The sequence below is a fragment of the Pseudophryne corroboree genome, chromosome 2 (genome assembly GCF_028390025.1).
Source record: "Pseudophryne corroboree isolate aPseCor3 chromosome 2, aPseCor3.hap2, whole genome shotgun sequence".
NCBI classification, from domain to species: Eukaryota; Metazoa; Chordata; class Amphibia; order Anura; family Myobatrachidae; genus Pseudophryne; species Pseudophryne corroboree.
The window spans coordinates 246,171,895-246,192,165 of NC_086445.1; the positions used below are offsets into that span (position 1 = coordinate 246,171,895).

A 20,271-nucleotide genomic window follows, 5' to 3' on the forward strand; every position below is an offset into this window, starting at 1 on the left:
ATACAGTTGTCGTGTGCAATGTGTGTGTTACACTTGTATTTTTCTCTTTACCAATAAACAGATTTAAAAAAAAAAAAAAAGTAGAAGCCTTATAACCCATACTTTTCGTTTTGGAAAGCCCTGAGGTATTTGGAACTTTACTTATACAAAGCAGATCGGATTTGGTTGCTGCTATGTCATCTGAGTGAAGCTGTGGGGCACCCAGGCTTCAGAGTATCTATCTACTGTATCCATGTTCAGAGGTTCCCAAACGCTGCAATTACGGTTTTAAGAATATCCATATTTGAGCCCAGATGGTTAAAATGTACTGAGGTACAAGTTGTCACCTGTGCTCAAGCATGGTTATCCTTAAAACCTGGACTGTAATGGTGGAGTTAGGGAATCTCTGACCAAATACGTTTCTTTGATTGTACATCTTTATAAACTATGGCATTTAAACCTATTTTCTGTACCTCTCTCACTCTTAATCTATATCCCCACAAAAAATAAAATAAAAAGGCATAGGTTAATATAGACTATTACAGAACTATGAAAATAGTAAAGAACATTGAACTCCTTTTGAACATCAATATTTGTAAGCAATTATGGGGTACCCACAGAAAAAAATTCTGCGTTTCCGGCATTAGCATGTGCTTATTTCTCATCACACAGCAAAAACAATCTACCCTGAAAGGCCCAAAAAGTTGTTTGTTTGTTTTTTCTTGTTTTTTTTATTTTTATTTTTTTTTAAATCTTTATTTATAAAGGTAGATGACAGGCAAGTAAAAATTACATACAACAAAGTGAATGTATCAAAATAAGTACAGAGTCGCATTTCTTCATTGAAATAGTGAACAAAAAGCAAACGCGTTTGGGTTTTTTTTGTATCTAGCACTGAATTCCTTTATGGTTACTGCTTCAGCATAAATCAACCGTTCCAAAACAGCAAATAGCCACACCCACACCCAGGGTTTTCAGAATAAAATATTTTTTCTGTATTTGTATGAAATGCATACAATGTATAGGAATAACATGGTAGCCCAACAAGGCATACCATTTTAATAACTAAGTAATTTACCAAATGAGGGGAACCCTGTGTTTATTAAATCCAGGTGTGGGGATGCTTCTCTTTTTAGAATGATGTCTGCACTGTAGGGTTGTACTCTAGGGTTGGTGATCATATTCAAGGCAATAAGTTTGCATGGGTCTCATGATTTAAAACAATGGTACCCCTGACTGTAGGTGCCAGAATGCGTGAAATAGAGCACTTTTAATGCTCTATAATACAGATGTGTCCTCGTACACTTTTGCCATACAGCCTTCCATGTTGCTCCAGGTCCCATGAGACTCTGCTCGCAACGAGTATTTCTCACATTGTTTTCACCCCAAATTTGCATTTTAGTCGCAATGTGATGCAGCAAAATGTCTTCTTTAGGCTGCACTGATTAATTTCAAATGAATCCATACAGTCTTGTGATGAGGTTTTGTCACATTGCATTGTGACGATGAAGAAAATTCGGCATAATGATGACATCAAGACTAGCCCCTCCCGGCTGTAACAACTATCAAGGGAGGATTTCAGGTAACTTGTCTCCCCCATTTGAACCCCTGCAGTGCATAGGCTGAATCCCAGTAATACGTAGCAGTGAAGGGCTTAAGGGGAAAGAGAAAAAGAAGGGGGGGGGGGACAGGTAATCTTTTATAGTAAATATAAACTGGTGGATCTCCGTAACTAGGAACAAGCTACTTCATAAATGTGATAGTGATTTCTTTGTGAAGGGCCTATCACCTCAGATATGATGGCGTGTCATGATAGAACTGTCTTTTTTTTTTTTTTTTATTCCCCCCCCCCCCCCCCAATATATTTTTTTTGAGAATGAAGCGAACATGAAACCGAAATCAGACGACTTATGTTGACATTGATATGACATGATGTAACGGGATACAAAAATAACCATAGCACAAGGAAAAATAAAGAGCTAAGATAGAATAGACAACACACAGATGTCAAATGTGAAGTCATAGATTCACCAAAGTACTGTAGGCATGGTTGACCAGATTTCCATTAGTCGAGAAGTAGAGGACGAATCAATAGGTAAATACCCCATAGCTTTCTTGTTTTATACCATTTAGTAGAATAAAGACTTGTATGCAGCTGATAACGAGTCTCTATAGCGCTCCTAAACTTGGAAGAACTGTACTGTGCTCATGTCTTTATGCAGGGTGGCCCCTAGCCAGTCTATGCGGAAGGTATAAAATAATGTAACTTAGAACAAGGGCATATAGGGGGGTCACTGTAGATCCACATCTGTAGAATACCGTAAAAGCTTTTGTCTTTATACAGTTTTTTGGTTACAGGGATTTGGACAGGGTTGCTGCAATCATATGTCTGCTTCAAAGTAATAAGAAATTTTCTCCTGATATGCTTCTAAACCTTGACGCTGAGAAAGCAGTTGGCCACGTATCTTGGTCCCGCTTGCTCAATATTTTTGAAATTACGGCTTTCAGGCCGCTACTATTTGAATGTGCTGATAAACACAGCCTACAAGCTTTTTTACAGTCTTTATAAAACTCTTTAGTTGGATGATTCAGTAAGACATCATATGCACCAAGGTTAGATTTGCTTTATCTTTGGTACTGTGCAAATAAACTTGTCTTGTTTGTGTCCCGCCCCCAACCTCACTCTTCTTTGTAGCTGCATTTCTTACACAGTCTGTGTGTTTGGATGACACAACTGTAAAATTTGAGATCTGGGATACAGCAGGACAAGAGCGATATCATAGCCTGGCACCTATGTACTATCGGGGAGCCCAAGCTGCAATTGTGGTTTATGACATTACCAACCAGGTGTGTAACCAATTGTGGATATGTAAAAGTTGTTTCTCTACACCGGATCAAAACTGCGTGGTTGTTAATGATATTATGTTGCTGTTCTATTCATATATAGTGAATTAGAGAGGAGATGTCTCCAACACATAGGGGGGTATTCAATTGTTTGAAAAGTCAGTTGGGTGTCTGTTTTTTCCTATCTAATAGACAGGAAAAAAACAGACACTTAACTGACTTTTCAAACATTTGAATTACCCCCCATAGTGTCTAAGTGATGGCAATCTGTCTAACATCATACACAGCAAGACCTTAAAGTGCAATGTAAGCAGTGACTTTTCATAAGTTACTTAAAACCAAATTGGGACCACATTTGTTAACACATAGGGGACGATTCCATTGTTGGTTGCCCCGGTGAGAACTAGATGGCGCCCAACAAAGCAATTCAGTTGTTCTGCTCAGGCGGCATGCAGTCACGGGACACATTTCTGCTCCTGAGGTGCGAGCTGAAATGTGCATTAACACAGCAATTTGGGTGCTCAAACGTGTGTTTGAGCTCCCTCACCTGGACTTTAGACTGGTTTAACCACCTGGCGTGGCTATACCCGGTACCAAGGGGGCGCGCACACAGGACATGTGCACCCAATGGGAGGAAACAATTGAATAGCTCCGGTTGGCACCCACAAAACAATTGAATTCCTCACATTGTGTTAGGCGTAGTTCATAAACAAAGCATCATAGGAGCCTAGTGGGTATGTGGATCTACGTACATTTCTTTTAGATGTTGTGATGACTGCGGATGATGGAATACTGCAATAACTGTTGGCAGTCATCATTACTTGAATTGTGTTATCTTACAGTCACATTACATTATTTCCAATCTATGATGTTTTGAACAACTAAATATACATTAACACTCTGGTTTCTTTCGTAACAGGAGACATTTGCCAGAGCAAAGACATGGGTTAAAGAGCTGCAGAGACAAGCCAGTCCTAACATTGTGATCGCGCTGTCTGGCAACAAGGCTGACCTCACTAACAAACGTATGGTGGAGTATGAGGCAAGTGCCATACAGATGTTCTTACTGGTTTTTGTAAGGGGCTGTTCAGCCCCTGTTCTAGGCAGCAAGACGTTAGGGTGTCAGCTTTAAGAAGGAGATACATACATATACGAACAATAATACTATTTTGCGCTACACAATACATTACTGTGTAAATTGTCAATTATTAATAAAAAAAAAGTCCAAAATTATCCCAAAAATTTCCCAAACTATTCCGTCCCACTCTCTCACACTCCGTTGTGTGCAGGTGGCAGCTGTCTCCTGAGAAGTGTGTTGTTTGAACAGTCTGCAGTAAATCTGAGAAAGTAAATACCAGATTACGATGAAAACCTGTTATATCAACAGTGATGACTCGGATCCTGATTCAGTGATGTAATCCCTGTTGATAACTGATTTACATCCTGGAAGGGGGATTGACACCCTTAAATGCATAGTCAGTTGACATTCTACACTTAATTTTTTACACACCCATACATATGAGAAAAATATTATTTCTTCTGTTTCCTTTTCATTAAACCATAGGATCAATAACGTAGGAGTTTGACCTATTATTTTCTGATTTGTAGGAAGCCCAGGCATACGCAGATGATAACAGTCTGTTGTTTATGGAAACCTCCGCCAAGACGGCTATGAATGTGAATGACCTGTTTCTTGCAATAGGTAGAGTATCTTGCTGCAGAAGAATGTGTCTAAGCCTCAATGACATCATTTCATATAGGTTACACATTCTTTTTTTACTGGCTAAGATCTGCTTTTGCTAGTCACAAAGGAAATGTCTGATTTTAATTATTTCGAACATGTTTTATGCATATATCATCTACTCTAAAAATTGATTATACTAGAATTCTGTGATTTAATGGCTCAGTGGAAAGCAATTGAAACCCATTTTAAAGGCGTTTAAAGTCTGTCATCTCCAGATCGTTGTTCACAGGCTGGTGTCTAAACTTATATTTTTCTATTTTCTGTTGTGTATGTCTAAGCTAGAAATTAAGGGATGATTGTATTAAATATTATTTTTCCAAGACTTACCTAGTTTGTACACTGCCACTCATTTTAGTACAGTTCCATTATTTGCTTTCTATTCCCAGAATCTCTTTATTAGGTGTCATAACACTTTTGAGATTGTGATGGAATATGAAGGGATTTATGTGACTTAATTGACATAAATTTTAAACCTACAGATGTGAACAGGTCCAGAAAAGTCTGAAATACAGATATGTCCTCATACGTCTCTGCTGCAGTCACACCAAACAACCCCTCTTGGCACGCCAGGTCGCATGAGAATTTTCTAGCGCTGGGCGTCTTTTTTTAAATTTGTTTATTTTGCCAAAAATGTGTCTTATTCACTATGCAGTGCGACTAGGAAATGCAAGGTGACTGTGCTGATTAATTGGATATGACACTGGTATATCTGTGTGTGCGACTGAGTCTTTGAATCTGTATACGATGTGCTACAATGTAGCAGCCGCAGCTTTTTTTCCAATGCAAGTTCTGTTGGCACAGTCTCCTCATGCGTTCTAGTTGCGTTGCGAATAAGATGCATTTTTTGGCAAAAAAGACACCAGACGTTAGTTAGTTTATTGTTTGTTTTAAAATAGCAAGTCATTTTTCCTTTACACTAAATTCGAATACTTTAACAGTTAGGAAGGCATAATTTATATATTAAATTTGGATAATCAAATTGGTTACATTGTTTTTAAGCATATGAAGGTAGAGCTGGGAAATATATATAATATAATATTTTATTCCCTCTTGTAAAGCAGATTAAACAGCCGCATAGTGTGAATAAGCCCTAACTCCTGTCAGAATTGATATGTGCTGTATACAAAAGTGTTACTGAAAACACCGCGCTGTCACATCGTGCTGTTAGAGTCCTTTATCTGTATATGTTGTATATGTCTTGTCAGTTTTATATTAGAAGATTGGTATATTGAGAGTGAATTGATAATTGACTCATGAGTGTACAAAGTGCATGGCAAAAGCTGGTCAATGACTTACAGCTTATTAACCTTGTTTGCGAACTTACTAACCTATTAAAAGTCAGCACTTTGTACTGTTACGTCTGTTTTACGCTTATATATTTACTAAGCAGCGACTACTCTCAACCACAGATCCTTGCTGATTGTGCTATAAACGCAGTGGTTTTGTATTAACTGTTTAAGTTTTAAATTCTACCGACAAAACTACCAAAAATTAACGGCTTTGGACTTGGACTGTCCTCTCTGTCTGGGGTAGGCAACCTGTGGAACTACAACAGCCTAGCATGCCCTGCCACAGTTATGCTATTAGGGCATGAAGAAACACAAGTACAGTTTTTTTTGTTTTGTTTTTTTTTTTGTTTTTTTTATTAAATGTTTCTGCAGAATAATAAATATATTAACATGGTACAGTATAGAAAATGTTACAACATAGGTCAATGAATAGGTAACATGAGTGATCTCTAAGCAGACAGTAAGAAGAGTATAAGAACAGATAACGCTGATAATGATTACGATAGAGCAACCTCATGATAGCACCACTGAGCGATCACGCTGTAAATCAGTCTATCTTATCGGTCAATCGGCATGCTCCTTAGATTACGTGGTGGGACCAGAAATATTAGTTTACAGATAAATAAGAGAGTGTAGTAGGTAACCTGTTGAGATGAAAGTTCACATTAGAGAGAGCCTGTGGAGAGTGCGCAAGCTACTAGAGTAGTGTAGAGTAGGTATCACTAGACAGTTGTCTATATAGATGCCAATTTGTGTTGTCGAAATCTCTCATAGTATCTCTCTGTGTTGCAGAGTCCAGAAATATATGTAGATGCACCAGGCACCTCTCTCCCTGCAGCGCCTCCCCCCGCCGCCGCAGACAGCTCCGACTGCTGATCTCAGCTCCCCCAGCCGCCTGCAGCACCGCTAGTCTCCTCACTTCAATCCGACTTGTTTTCAGTCGGATTGAGTTTGTCGGAAAGGGGGCCAAACCTGTCTGATTTGGCCCTATTTCCGACAGAAGCACACGGTTCGGCGGTTATTCCGCCAATCCGCGTGTTTTCCGACAAGTCGGGAATTCTTGACTTGTCGGAAAAAATCAGGCCCTATTAAATAGGTTGGAACCCCTTCCAACCTATTTCTGTCGGAAGCTGCCGTCTTTCCAATAAGACGGCAGCTTCCGACAGTTATTGAATACACCCCTATATGTTAGGAACCGCTGACTGGCGCCATTCACCCTTGTTATAGGGCTTATATATGCATCACTTTGGCTGCAAAGTGATGCATATATAAGGAAGCCCTATAACAAGGGGGAGAGGCCAGGCACCTCTTTCCCTGCAGTGCCTCCCCCCGCTGCCGCAGACCTGTTTCCCCGCAGCCAGCTCCTCCCATCGGCCGCCAATCTCAGCTGCCTGCAGGCACCTCTCTCCCTGCAGCTCCTACCACTGGCCACCGCCATCTGCACCCCTGGCCGCTGCTGTCCGCGCAGCCGCTGACAGCAGCGGCAGCACATGACCCTGTGTATGGCCAAATCCGACCTTCGGATTTGGCCGTCCATTGAATAGGGGTTGTCGGATCCATTCCGACAACTGCATGTCGGAATGGATCCGACTCTTACTGAATATACCCCATACTCTGCCTGTAAGTAACACATGGTTTTCATGTGTGTTTTTTTTTTTGTTTTTTTGTCTTTTGAAGTTGCAGCTGGGGAGATATGTTAAGGGCTGTTATTATTGAAAATTATGGTTTAGTTGGCAAGTATTTAAAGATGTTGTACAACTTAATTTTTTATGCAACTATTTTCCTAAGTATTTCTCTCCTTTCTTCTGACAGCTAAGAAGCTGCCAAAAACCGAGCCCCAGAACACCAGTGGGGCAGCTGGTCGGAGCCGAGGTGTGGATCTCCACGAGCAGACGCAGCAGAACAGGAGCCAGTGCTGCAGCAATTAACAGGAGAACAAATGGTATCCAAGATAAAGATAACCTTTCCTTCTGCACCTGCCCTTCCACGCTTCAGAAATACAACTAAACACCTTTCCAGCAGCTCACTCTTCTGCCAGGACTTTCCTTCTACACTTACCAACGGATAACCACACACATGGGAACAAAGCAACCGGCTTGAACCTTCCCCTTCTACCTCCCACACCACTGCAGCCCTTGGAGAGCTCCCTGCTAACTGCACTTTTGTGGGTTTGAATTGTTTTGTTCTTCTTAACGCTTCCAACAAACACACACAGACTACTCTTGGTGACACAGCAAAAAGGATCGCATCTGGGGACCGGACCTCCTGAATAGAGCAAACGAGAAAAGAAGCAAAAAAAAACAATACATAAAAAAAACTTGATACTACTCTGTATTATAGCTGCATATAGTGACTTTAATATTGATTTTGTTTTGGTTTAATGTAAGTGCCCCCCCACCCCCTCCCTTCCCCCAATCCATCTACTTTCTGCTTTCTTCTCCTATTTCTCCTTGTTTTGCAGCCCTTCATGTACTCGGTAGATCTTCAGATTTCACAGTAGCCTCACGTTTCTTACATCTTATTTACTATATGCTTTGCCTAAGAAATGCATTTTGTGTGCCTGGACTTTGACGGCTGTAGCTGGTAAACGATCCATTCATGATGAACCCATAGTAAGGTGCTTTTAGCGAACACATGGACGTTTGCATAGAAGCGGGTGGTGAAGCGATGGGGATGTTGGCATTTTACAGGCGTATATGAGATTTGTGTATCATAGTAAGCACTGCAAGTTGCGAGTTACTCTTCTGTTGGTGGGGAATGTTTGGCTTCTTATGTTTTCTCCTTCCAGGCCTGTGGCCTTTAATGAAGTAGTAAAAATCTACATTCATTCTCTATCGTAATTTAAAAACAATTTTGTGCCTGAAATTTTAAAGCACATAAAATGGCTTACAAAAAAATTCTGGAAGGAAATGGAGTGTTTGTAGGTTAGGATAATCAAAATGCTTTTAGCAGTTTGAAATGGTTAATACCACTGTGTTCAGGGATTTTATACAGCATCAGTGTTTTTACAAGGGAATTGGAGAACGTCAATGTCTGAGCATAGCCAGCTCCTCTGTTTGACCTAATGCAGCACTTCTGTAAGCGCCTGTGCACGGTGGTTAGTGTGGCATACAGCACTAGTGATAGAATTGGAGGTTTCACGACCTGGAGACACGTACTGCAAGTAACTGTCTGTAAGGTATGCGGTTAAATTACCAGCTGTCGCAATCCTGGCGGTCAGGATACAGACGCCAGAATCCCAACAGCCAGGTAAATGCCAGCAGTCGGAATCCCAACCCAAGCCCGGTATTCCGACCGGGGTGTGGTGCTCCACGCCACCACCTGAGGGTGGAATACCGGGCCCAAAGCGGGGTGAGCAGACATGCTGCGCTCGCTGCCGCGCTCTCTGCGTCTGTCTCCTGACCTCCGGGATCCTCTACCGATCCCATCTGTAAAACCTGCTTCAGCATGGAAATTGTCTAGGAGGACTAAATGTTTACCACTTTATTTAACAAGCACTTGTACAAGTAACACAAACCTAGAACAAAACTTGATTTGAAAATGTTTAAAGAAATTGCACATTGTTAGTTTACGTAGGGTGGGATAAATATGTGAAAGGTTCAATTATAGTCGCTCCCTCCATCTGACAAGGCCAGGACAGGAAGGTCCATCTGTAGCATTGGCCATGACTGTTTAGATGAAGCTGCCCCAGTTATGAGGCTCTCCTGCTCAGGCTGCTGTTACAGATACTGCGGGACCTGCCAGATTGGGAGAGCAAAGGTGACGTTTTTTCCTGAACCCACCTGAAACTAAGAATTGTGTTTAAATTTCTAAAAATATATTTATTATTTAATAGTGTCAAAGGCAGTCACTGACTGGGCCCCCTCCCTCCATTAAAGGCAGTCACTGACTGGGCCCCCTCCCTCCATTAAAGGCAGTCACTGACTGGGCCCCCTCCCTCCATTAAAGGCAGTCACTGACTGGGCCCCCTCCCTCCATTGAAGGCAGTCACTGACTGGGCCCCCTCCCTCCATTGAAGGCAGTCACTGACTGGGCCCCCTCCCTCCATTGAAGGCAGTCACTGACTGGGCCCCCTCCCTCCATTGAAGGCAGTCACTGACTGGGCCCCCTCCCTCCATTGAAGGCAGTCACTGACTGGGCCCCCTCCCTCCATTGAAGGCAGTCACTGACTGGGCCCCCTCCCTCCATTGAAGGGTTTTACTATGGTTATCGATTAATATGTTTTCCTTTGTTTTGTAATATTAATTCTGAAGCGTATTAAGTACAGCAATGGCTGCCTCCAGCAGCATGCACTTTAGTTCAGAAGTTGTAAATTAGCTCTGATGATCACTTAGACACATTGTCTGCTTACTTCTGTATGTTACTGTGGGTTTCATTCCCTGCTGTGCTGTCTGTGGCTGATCTCACACCGTTCATTAGAGCTCACGGCTTTCCTGTGGATTTCGATTATATTATCTTTTCACCCATCACTGCGTTTATTTTCTCCAATCGTTTACAAGGGTATTCTAAACAAGCCAGTGTACCAAATTACACTCGAGTGTGGCTTTAGTCTCCTCTATACACCAGTTGGCATGGCGGGTATGTGCCTTCCTGTGTGTGTGCGCTAAGTGTTCTTACTAATGTCTGTGGCTTTATGGATTGACAGTTTTCTCTTGAAATGTGCCTTCCTTCCATAGCTGGACTGGAATGTTTTTAAGTGTCATTATTCTAATTACATTTTGTATGACCTCATTTAAATAGGACACAAAGTAGGGTTTATCTAGGTAGTGTTCTTTCATGGTCCTGTTGATCAGTGGTTCTCAAACTTGGTCCTCAGAACCCCACACAGTTCACATTTTCCAGGTCACCTGGAAGGTGCACTGCGTATCAGCAAATGTCACACAGGTGACCTGGAAAACATGAACTGTGTGGGGTCCTGAGGGCAGAGTTAGAGAGCCTGTGCTATAGATCATATGTTGACATGGAATGTGTAGAGGGTTAAACAGCACATGCATGACAAAGCTTAGAACATGTCCTAGAGGTCCTCCACTTTGACTTGCATGTCCAAAACACACACTATAGGTTTTCTAAGGGTTTCTAATCACTGAACTGGAGCAGAAACACTGTGCTGCAGTTGTTAATTCACCCTATGTATAACTTTTTTTTTGTTTTGTTTATTTCCTAGAACAGTTGTCCCCTTTTTTGCTCTAAAGTGGATTAATGTTAATGCTGCTCTTTGTTTTCCAGGCAGAAAGGGTTAATTATTCACATTCTTCAAGCTGCACTTTTTACAATGAAACCTTTTGTGCAATGTCAATAAATAACCCTATGCACTGCTATTGTTTGGTTGGCGTTACACTACAGTCATAATACCGACAGCAGGATTCCGACGGTCAGGATCGCGGTACGTATTTTTACCCTAATCCAGCCTTCACGCAGCCTAACCCTAACAGTCCCTACCAACAGCCTAACCCTAACCTCCACCCTTCCCTCCAGCCTATCCCTAACCCTCCCTCTAGTGCAGGGATGGGGAACCTTTGCTCCCCAGGCTGTTGTTGAACTACACATACCAGCATGTTCTACTACAGTTTTGCTATTTGGCCATGCTAAAACTGTTGCAAGGCATGCTTAGATGTGTAGTTCAACAACATCTGGAGGGCCAAAGGTTCCCAATCCCTGCTCTAGTGCCCATCCCTAACACCAAGGCCAGTACTTACCTTCGGGATTCCTGTTGCCAGGATCCTGACCGCATCCTGTCTAGGCTTCTCATAAATGGATGGTTTGGAGTTTCCTGTAGCAATCCGTAAGGATAACAGAAAATATTACTTGGCATATACAAGTCAGTGAATGTTATGCACTGGACTTGTTTGGGTGTTTTCTCAAATTATTTCAACCACTCACTTTGTATAAGCACACTTTAAACCTCTGTAATGGTGGGGTTTAGATCTTCTGAAGCATGGGTTCTCTCCCAAGGTAAACCCAATCCATCAGAAAAGTTCTCACCTTGATTCCATAAACTGGTGTGATTCTCTTGGAAGCCTCAACTATGGCAATGGCTTATTGCTAAAAGAACTTTTAAAGCGTTTGATGTTTCCATTTATGGTGGCCAGACACTCTGTACAATATTGCACAATTAGCTTGTGATCCCACATACATAATGATCACAATATCCAATAATAATGTGATTGGATGATTATTGACAATGATGGTAAAAGATAATGAAAGATAATCACTATCAACCTTTATGAATGGTATTCTACCAACCACATTTCTAGGGCCCAATGATGCCAGCGGGAATCCAACCGCTTGGCCTGAAGGGCTAGACAGAAGGATCTCGTGTTTTGCAGCAGGTACAACGTGAGCACTCCTGCCTTACTGTAAGCCATTCTGTGGATATTCACAGTCCTGAGAGAAAGCTGCTGCTATGGCACAGTGACTTGTGTGTAGCAGAGCTTACTTGGGCAACAAGTAGTCCCTCTTCTGCCTGTGGAGCATGGGAGTTGTTTACCGTGATTTCAAAAATGGTTTTAATAATCATTTTGTAGCTTACTGGAATGTGATATTTTAACCATGAATGGTAAAAAAAAAAAAAAAAAAAATAGTTTGCAAGTAACATACTTTAAGCATGTCACTGAAAGTCTACTATTCATTAAGTACATATCTAACATTTTTGTAAAACATGGCTTTAGATCAGTGGTTCCCAAACTCTGTCCTCAAGTACCCCCAACAGTTCATGTTTTCCAGGTCTCCTCACAGGATTGGAAGTGAAATAAATTACTCCACCTGTGGGTCTTTTGAAATATGTCAGTGAGTAATGAATACACCTGTTCAACTGCTAGGTGACCTGGAAAACATGAACTGTTGGTGGTACTTGAGGACCGAGTTTGGGAACCACTGCTATAGATAAACATCTCAAGTCCAGTGCTTTGGCCTCACTACTCCTCACCTCACTACTATACTCATGGTCATGGACAGCTGAGACCTTGGGATTGTGCATGTTAGGTTTGTTTTTTTGCACCCTGTTGTATGTAGTGGAAACTTGGACCAAGTTGGTACATTGCAGCTTTGAAAGTTAAAATACCCTGAATTGTAATGTATTTGTTCTCCTTTAATCATCTTTGCATTAAAACAAAAATCTAACTTCAGTTATAATCACAATGGACATATACCCCTGATCTACCAATGTAATTTAATGTAAGTAAAAACAGACTGTGTGTGTGTGTACTGTATATTAAATGAACTTCGCTTCTTAACAATTGTTAGATTCATTCTTTCAAAGCAAATTGTTTATTCGTTAGTAATTAAAAATGGCTTAATGATGCTCAGGGGCATTATTTCATCTTATTGCACTTTAGTTATATCCAGCTCCATTCAGATTCACCCATTTGGTGGTTCAAGTTCAGACTGCTTTGAAGAAGGCACTAATAAGGATCCAATAACCAATACTGAAAATGCAGTCTCTATATAATGATACATTGTAGATCATGCAGGAAAGAGTCTGACCAGTGTCTGTCCTGTGATTTGCGTATCAATTAAGCAAAAAAACCAAAACATCCCGGTATGGTCAGGGACGACTATACAAATAGAGGACTGCTCCAGTTGTATCTAGTTATGGCTAGCCATAAGTTCCAGTGGTTCTGGAAAGGTGAGGGGATGCCTTTTTCCTGCATGGTTTGGCTGCAGTCATGCCCACATCCCCACAGCATATGCAATTGTCTAGTGGTTATATGAGCATGACCTCGTCGTTATCCATATGTCACGGTCTTCCCAGTCACTAGTTATGAATCCAGTTGAACAGGACAACACCTGACATGGTATTTTACCAGCAACCACACCAAGTGGAAGGGTTCCAGGCATTGGGCATATATGTTGTATGTGGTAGCCAGCACACTATTAAGTTACTGTTTTTATGTATATATTTGTGTGTTTCCTCTTGGTGATTGATCTATTTCCAGTGCAGACCACAATGCACTTAAATTATCCTTTACCACAGAGTTTCCCAAACTCCGACATAGATATCCTTAAAACCTGGATTACAATGGCAGAGTCCAAATGGTTAAATCAAATTCACTGAGGTACTAATTAAGTCACCTGTGCTCAAGCATGGATATCCATTAAACCTGGACAGTAATGGCATAGTTTGGGAAACTGCTTTACGATATGACCTAAGCCTAATGTTAAAAAAAAACTCATTAGAACAACTGATACTTGGCTTCCACAATACACTTGAAATTGGTCAAAATGAGATCACTAAAATCGTGTTTAAAAAAATAAATTCAAGAGTTGCTGCTGGAACAAAAGTGTCTCTGGATCATATGTTATAGTAAAAGAAAAAACAACAATCCAGAAGATAAACTGAGATCCAAAAAATATGATCATCTTCCATAGCAACCCCCCGTATTCTGGGCCTAGTTTAGTATGGAAGGCTACTTCCGACAGCGTTCGCATGCTGAAGCCCTCTAAAGTGTGCTCATGCACAGAAGCCACACTGAGCGGGCGCACACAGTGAGATGCGATGGCAGGAGGGGGTCTTGCGGCGGCATTTTAGGGGAGCGGTCCGGACAACACAGCCGTGTTTGGACCGTTTCTTGGACGGGCCGCAGCGGCTGCATTACGTCACACGCAGCAGTGCGAGTCTGAACATGGCGGGTAGCCACCCGCCTTCGCAGCTAGGCTGCGTAGGCAGAGGGCAACCCTAACCCTGCGAGAGCATCGCCGTCTTGCAATGCGCTTGCATGTTTGGCGGGGGGGGCAGGTTCCGGAATGTGGTACAGACTTACCCTGTGCTGGGTGTCGCCCCGCATGTCAGAGTAATGGGTTGTAGGTGTGCGGGGGTTTTTTTTTTTGTTTGTTTTTTTTACATATCTACAACTCGTATTAAATTAGGCCCTCTGTACCATTTCCCTAGCTACAGTATCCAGTACTGACTCCCCAGCCTTATGTATTGTTGTAGAAAAGTGACATGTCTAAACTGCTTTCCAAAACCAAGTTTAGCTAAACGTGTTCAGCCTACTCTACAACAGTTGGTATTAAATATATTTTAGATATACTTCACAATGGTTATTTTTTTTGCAGTAATTGTTACCCACAGACAAGTACAAAATGTTTGTATAGTGATTCCACTAGATTCCCAAAGTGAAATTTACAGCGGAAAAACACAGCCTCATTCCTTATATGTGTACTGAGGGGTCCCAATGCAGTTAGGAGCGAATTGGGGGCCTAATTCAGATTTGATCGCAGCAGCAAATTTGTTAGCTAATGGGCAAAACCATGTGCATTGCAGGTGGGGCAGATACTGTATAACGTGCAGAGAGAGTTAGATTTGGGTGGAGTGTGTTCAAACTGAAATCTAGATTGCTGTGTAAAAATAAAGCAGCCAGTATTTACCCTGCACAGAAACAATATAACACACCCAAATCTAACTCTCTCTGCAAATGTTATATCTGCACCCCCCTGCAGTGCACATGGTTTTGCCCATTAGCTAACAAATTTGCTGCTGCGATCAGATCTGAATTACCCCCTGGGTTCTGCTAGCAATTTGCAATTCCATTTCAAACTTGTATTCTATTTTTCCGGGGAGACGGGGGGGTGTTAAATAGAAACATTTTGCCAGTAAAGACATGTATGTTAGTTTCCAGGTGAATTCCTCCATCAAGCTAAATGGATAAAATGATGTGGGACAGGTACGTGGAGGTGTTGTGCAGATGGAAGCGAAGTATATTGTCCCCCAACATTTTAAAACTCTAATAAAAACAATGAGAATATTTACACACATTTGTCTGTGCTCCAAAATACTGTAAAGCAGTAGATTCATTAACTCCTGTAAGTTGGGAGGAGGGGTCTCCATGGCACAGACTTGTTTCTCTTATGTTCTAGAGGATGCTGGGGTCCATTTAGTACCATGGGGTATAGACTGGTCCTTTGGGTGCCATGGGCACTTAAGAGTTTAATAGTGTGGGCTGGCCCCTCCCTCTATGCCCCTCCTACCAGACTCAGTTTAGAAAATGTGCCCAGAGGAGCCGGTCACAGCTAGGGGAGCTCCAAGGAGTTTTTCTAGGGGTTTTTTTTTCTTTTTTTTCTAAGGACACTGAGCTCCTGAGGGTGCTGATCACAAGTCCACGAGGCAACCGCTCACTCCCGCAGCACGGCCACCACCACCTAACAAAGCCAGAAGAAAGAACTGGTGAGTACAGCGCCGGCGGCCCGGTTAGCGCGTCGCCGGTGCGAATAACAGCACAAGGGTGGGAGCGCAGCTCTGACAGGCTGCGCTCCATGAAGGCTCAGCAGCATGCATATGTAGACACTGCTGAGGGGCGTCCTGGGTCAGCACGATCACCCTAAGACTGGTAAAACAGCTAACGGGCTAATCCCGCTGTTAGCATCAAAGACCTCAGACCAGTATAATTTAATTGTGCGGGAAGCCGCGTGCCATTACAGGGGGCGGGGCTTCTCAGAGTGGATCCAGCACTCACCAGCGCCGTTTTCTCCCTGCAGATCACTGAAGCAGGATGCTGATTGGGAGCGCTGACTCCCACAACTCCATATCCTCTGCGGTACCAGGGTGTTATAGACAGGGGGGGAGAGTGTAGTTAGTACTAATTAACCTATTAAGGTTAGCTAGCTAGCGCCGGGCTTTTATGATAACTGCCCACAGGGGCACTGTGTGGCTGGCTCCTCATACTCTGTGACTCTCTGAAGGTACTCTGGGGGAAACTGTGTCTGACATTTTCCTGTACGTGTGTGTAAGTATATATATATATATCCACATTACCATGTCTAAGGGCTCTGTGTCATGTGCTGCAGAGTGTGTATCTTCTCCTGAGGAGTCTATTCCACGTACTCAGGAATGCAATGTGCTTTCCCAGCCTTCTGAATCCGAACCCCCATGGGTGGGTTCTTTAAGGGGAATGATATCCCAGATTTCATCAAGGATGTCGCATAATGAGAAAGACGCAGTTTTTGAGAAAAATCTGTAGAGGGGTTTGAAGTATTCAGCTTCCACTATTTCCTCAAATACCCCACCTACATACCCGAAAAAAATGTACACTTGCCCAGATAATTCAAGTTGACACTGATACCGACTCTGATACAGGTGATGGGGATATGCAGGGGGGTGATGCATCCCTTGCTAAAGTGGTGCAGCTAATGATTGAAGCCATTAGGGATGTTTTACATATTTCTGAGGAGGTAACTGAACAAGTAGAGGAATCTTATTTTACAGAAAATAGGAAATCCTCGCTTACCTTCCTGGCTTCTAAGGAGTTAAACTCTTTCTTTGAAAAATTCTGGGAAAACCCAGAGAAAAAAATCCAGATCCCTAAAAGAATTCTCATTGCTTTCCCATTCCCTGAAGAGGATAGAAAGAAGTGGTAAAACCCACCTATAGTAGACGCTTCTGTATCTAGATTGTCTAAAAAGGTGGTTTTACCTGTCCCCGGTTCAACCGCCTTAAAAGAGTCGGCTGACTGCAAGATTGAGACGACGCTCAACTCTCTATACACTGCTACAGGCGTAGCTTTAAGGCCCACTATTGCTTGTGCGTGGATTTCTAAAGCCATAGTAAAGTGGTCAGGCATATTACTAGAGGACTTGGATACTATGGATAGGAGTGACATTGACTTGTTTTTACGTCACATGCAGGATTCTGCTGGCTTCATGGTGGAGGCCATGAAGGATCTTCGCATGCTGAATGCAAGGGCTACTTCCATGGTGGTCTTGGCACGCAGAGGACTCTGGCTACGCCAATGGACTGCGGATGCAGAATCCAAGAAAAGTGTGGAGAACCTACCCTTCACAGGTCAGGCTCTGTTTGGGGACGCATTGGATGCGTGGATCTCCATGGCAACTGCGGGTAAGTCAACCTTTCTCCCCTCAGCAGCACCACTGACTAGGAAATCTTATCCTACGTCTACACTGCAGTACTTTCGGACCGCAAAATTTAAATAAACCAAATCCCCTTCCACCTTCTTTAGGGGTGGTCGGGGAAAATCCAGAAAACCTTCACCAACAGGTTCTCAGGAACAGAAACCAGGTTCTGCTTCCTCAAAATCTTTAGCATGACGGTGGACCTCCCAGCCTGGAGATCGGGCAGGTGGGAGCGAGACTAAAAGATTTCAGTCACATCTGGGCGTCATTATGCCTAGACCCCTGGGTGACAGACATTGTTACCCAGGGCTACAGACTGTAGTTTCAGGTACTCCCACCTCGCAGATTCTTCAAATCATGCTTACCAGTTTCGCTGACAGAAAGTGCTTTCCTGCAGGAAGCCATTTGAAAATTGGTCCAAACAAATGTTATTGTTCCAGTTCCACCTCACCTAAAACACAAGGGTTATTACTCAAACCTGTTTGTGGTACCAAAACCGGACGGTTCGGTAAGGCCAATATTAAACCTTAAGTCATTCAAATTCGAGGTGGAGTCTCTGAGAGCGGTGATCTCAGGTCTGGAGGAGGGGGAATTCCTGGTATCCCTGGCTATCAAGGATGCATACCTTCACATTCCGATCTGGCCGCCTCACCAGGCTTATCTCAGATTTATGCTGCTGGATTGTCACTATCTGTTCCAGGCACTGCCCTTTGGCCTCTCCACAGCACCGAGATTGTTCACCAAGGTCATGGCAGAGATGATGCTACTCCTCCGCAGGCAAGAAGTGAACATAATTCCATATCTGGACGATCTGCTGATAAAAAGCATCTTCCAGGGATAGGTTGTTGCAGAGTATTACTCTCTCAACTCGACTACTCCAGGATCATGGGTGGATCCTGAACCTTCCAAAGTCGCATTTGGAGCCGACAAGGAGACTGCCCTTCCTGGGGATGATACTCGACACGGAAGTGTCGGTAGAGAACGCGTTGGTGATCCAATCAGTGGTACGGGATGTCCTGAAGCCAGCCCGGGTATTGGTTCATCAGTGCATTCGCCTTCTGGGGAAGATGGTAGCCTCCTACGAGGCTCTTCAGTACAGAAGATTCCATGCATGGTACTTCCAACTGGATCTCCTAGACAAATGGTCGGGATCACATCTTCACATGCACCAGTGGATACGCCTGTCGCCGAAAGCCAGAATTTCACTCCTCTGGTGGCTGCAAACTTCTCACCTACTCGAGAGCCGCAGGTTCGGGATTCAGAATTGGATCCTTCTAACCATGGATGCCAGTCTCAGAGGTTGGGGAGCTGTCACCCAAGGGGAAAACTTCCAAGGAAAGTGGTCAAGTCTGGAGTCCAGACTTCCGATAAACATTCTGTAGTTAAGGGCCATATACAATGGCCTTCTACAAGCGGCACATCTTCTGCAAGATCAAGCCATTCAGGTTCAGTCTGACAATGTGACGGCAGTGTCCTACAGAAACCGACAGTGCGGAACGAAGAGCAGAGCGGCTATGTCAGAGGTAACGAGTCCTCCTCTGGGCAGAAAAGCACGCAGTGGAGCTATCGGCAATCTTCATTCCAGGAGTGGACAACTGGGAAGCGAACTTCCTCAGCAGGCACGATCTCCATCCAGGAGAATGGGGCCTCCACCCGGAAGTGTTCGCAAAGGTGACAAGCCGATGGGGTGTACCTCAGGTAGACATGATGGCCTCTCGCCCCAACAAGAAGCTGCGGAGGTACTGTTCCAGGTCGGCAGACCCACAGGCGGTGGCGGTGGATGCACTGGTAACTCCGTGGGTGTTCCAGTCGGTGTATGTGTTCTCTCCACTTCCACTCATCTCAAGGATTATCAAAGTAATAAAAAATAAGAATTTACTTACCGATAATTCTATTTCTCATAGTCCGTAGTGGATGCTGGGGACTCCGTCAGGACCATGGGGAATAGCGGCTCCGCAGGAGACAGGGCACAAAAAGTAAGCTTTTAGGATCACATGGTGTGTACTGGCTCCTCCCCCTATGACCCTCCTCCAAGCCTCAGTTAGGTACTGTGCCCGGACGAGCGTACACAATAAGGAAGGATCTTGAATCCCGGGTAAGACTCATACCAGCCACACCAATCACACCGTACAACTTGTGATTTGAACCCAGTTAACAGTATGATAACAACGAAGAAGCCTCTGAAAAGATGGCTCACAACAATAATAACTCGATTTTTGTAACAATAACTATGTACAAGTATTGCAGACAATCCGCACTTGGGATGGGCGCCCAGCATCCACTACGGACTATGAGAAATAGAATTATCGGTAAGTAAATTCTTATTTTCTCTAACGTCCTAGTGGATGCTGGGGACTCCGTCAGGACCATGGGGATTATACCAAAGCTCCCAAACGGGCGGGAGAGTGCGGATGACTCTGCAGCACCGAATGAGAGAACTCCAGGTCCTCCTTAGCCAGAGTATCAAATTTGTAAAATTTTACAAACGTGTTCTCCCCTGACCACGTAGCTGCTCGGCAAAGTTGTAATGCCGAGACCCCTCGGGCAGCCGCCCAAGATGAGCCCACCTTC

General features: G+C 43.3%; 1 protein-coding gene across 1 annotated transcript in view; it reads left to right on the forward strand.

The window, feature by feature from the left end:
* Positions 1-13,091, forward strand: part of RAB5B (RAB5B, member RAS oncogene family) — a 96,973-nt gene extending 83,882 nt beyond the window's left edge. Inside the window, exons 3-6 of the mRNA XM_063952609.1 lie at positions 2,675-2,826; positions 3,743-3,869; positions 4,436-4,525; positions 7,669-13,091. Coding sequence (XP_063808679.1) covers positions 2,675-2,826; positions 3,743-3,869; positions 4,436-4,525; positions 7,669-7,784 — 485 coding nt within the window. The 3' untranslated portion in view covers positions 7,785-13,091. The remainder of the gene's footprint in view (positions 1-2,674; positions 2,827-3,742; positions 3,870-4,435; positions 4,526-7,668) is intronic.
* Positions 13,092-20,271: the final 7,180 nt, after the last annotated feature.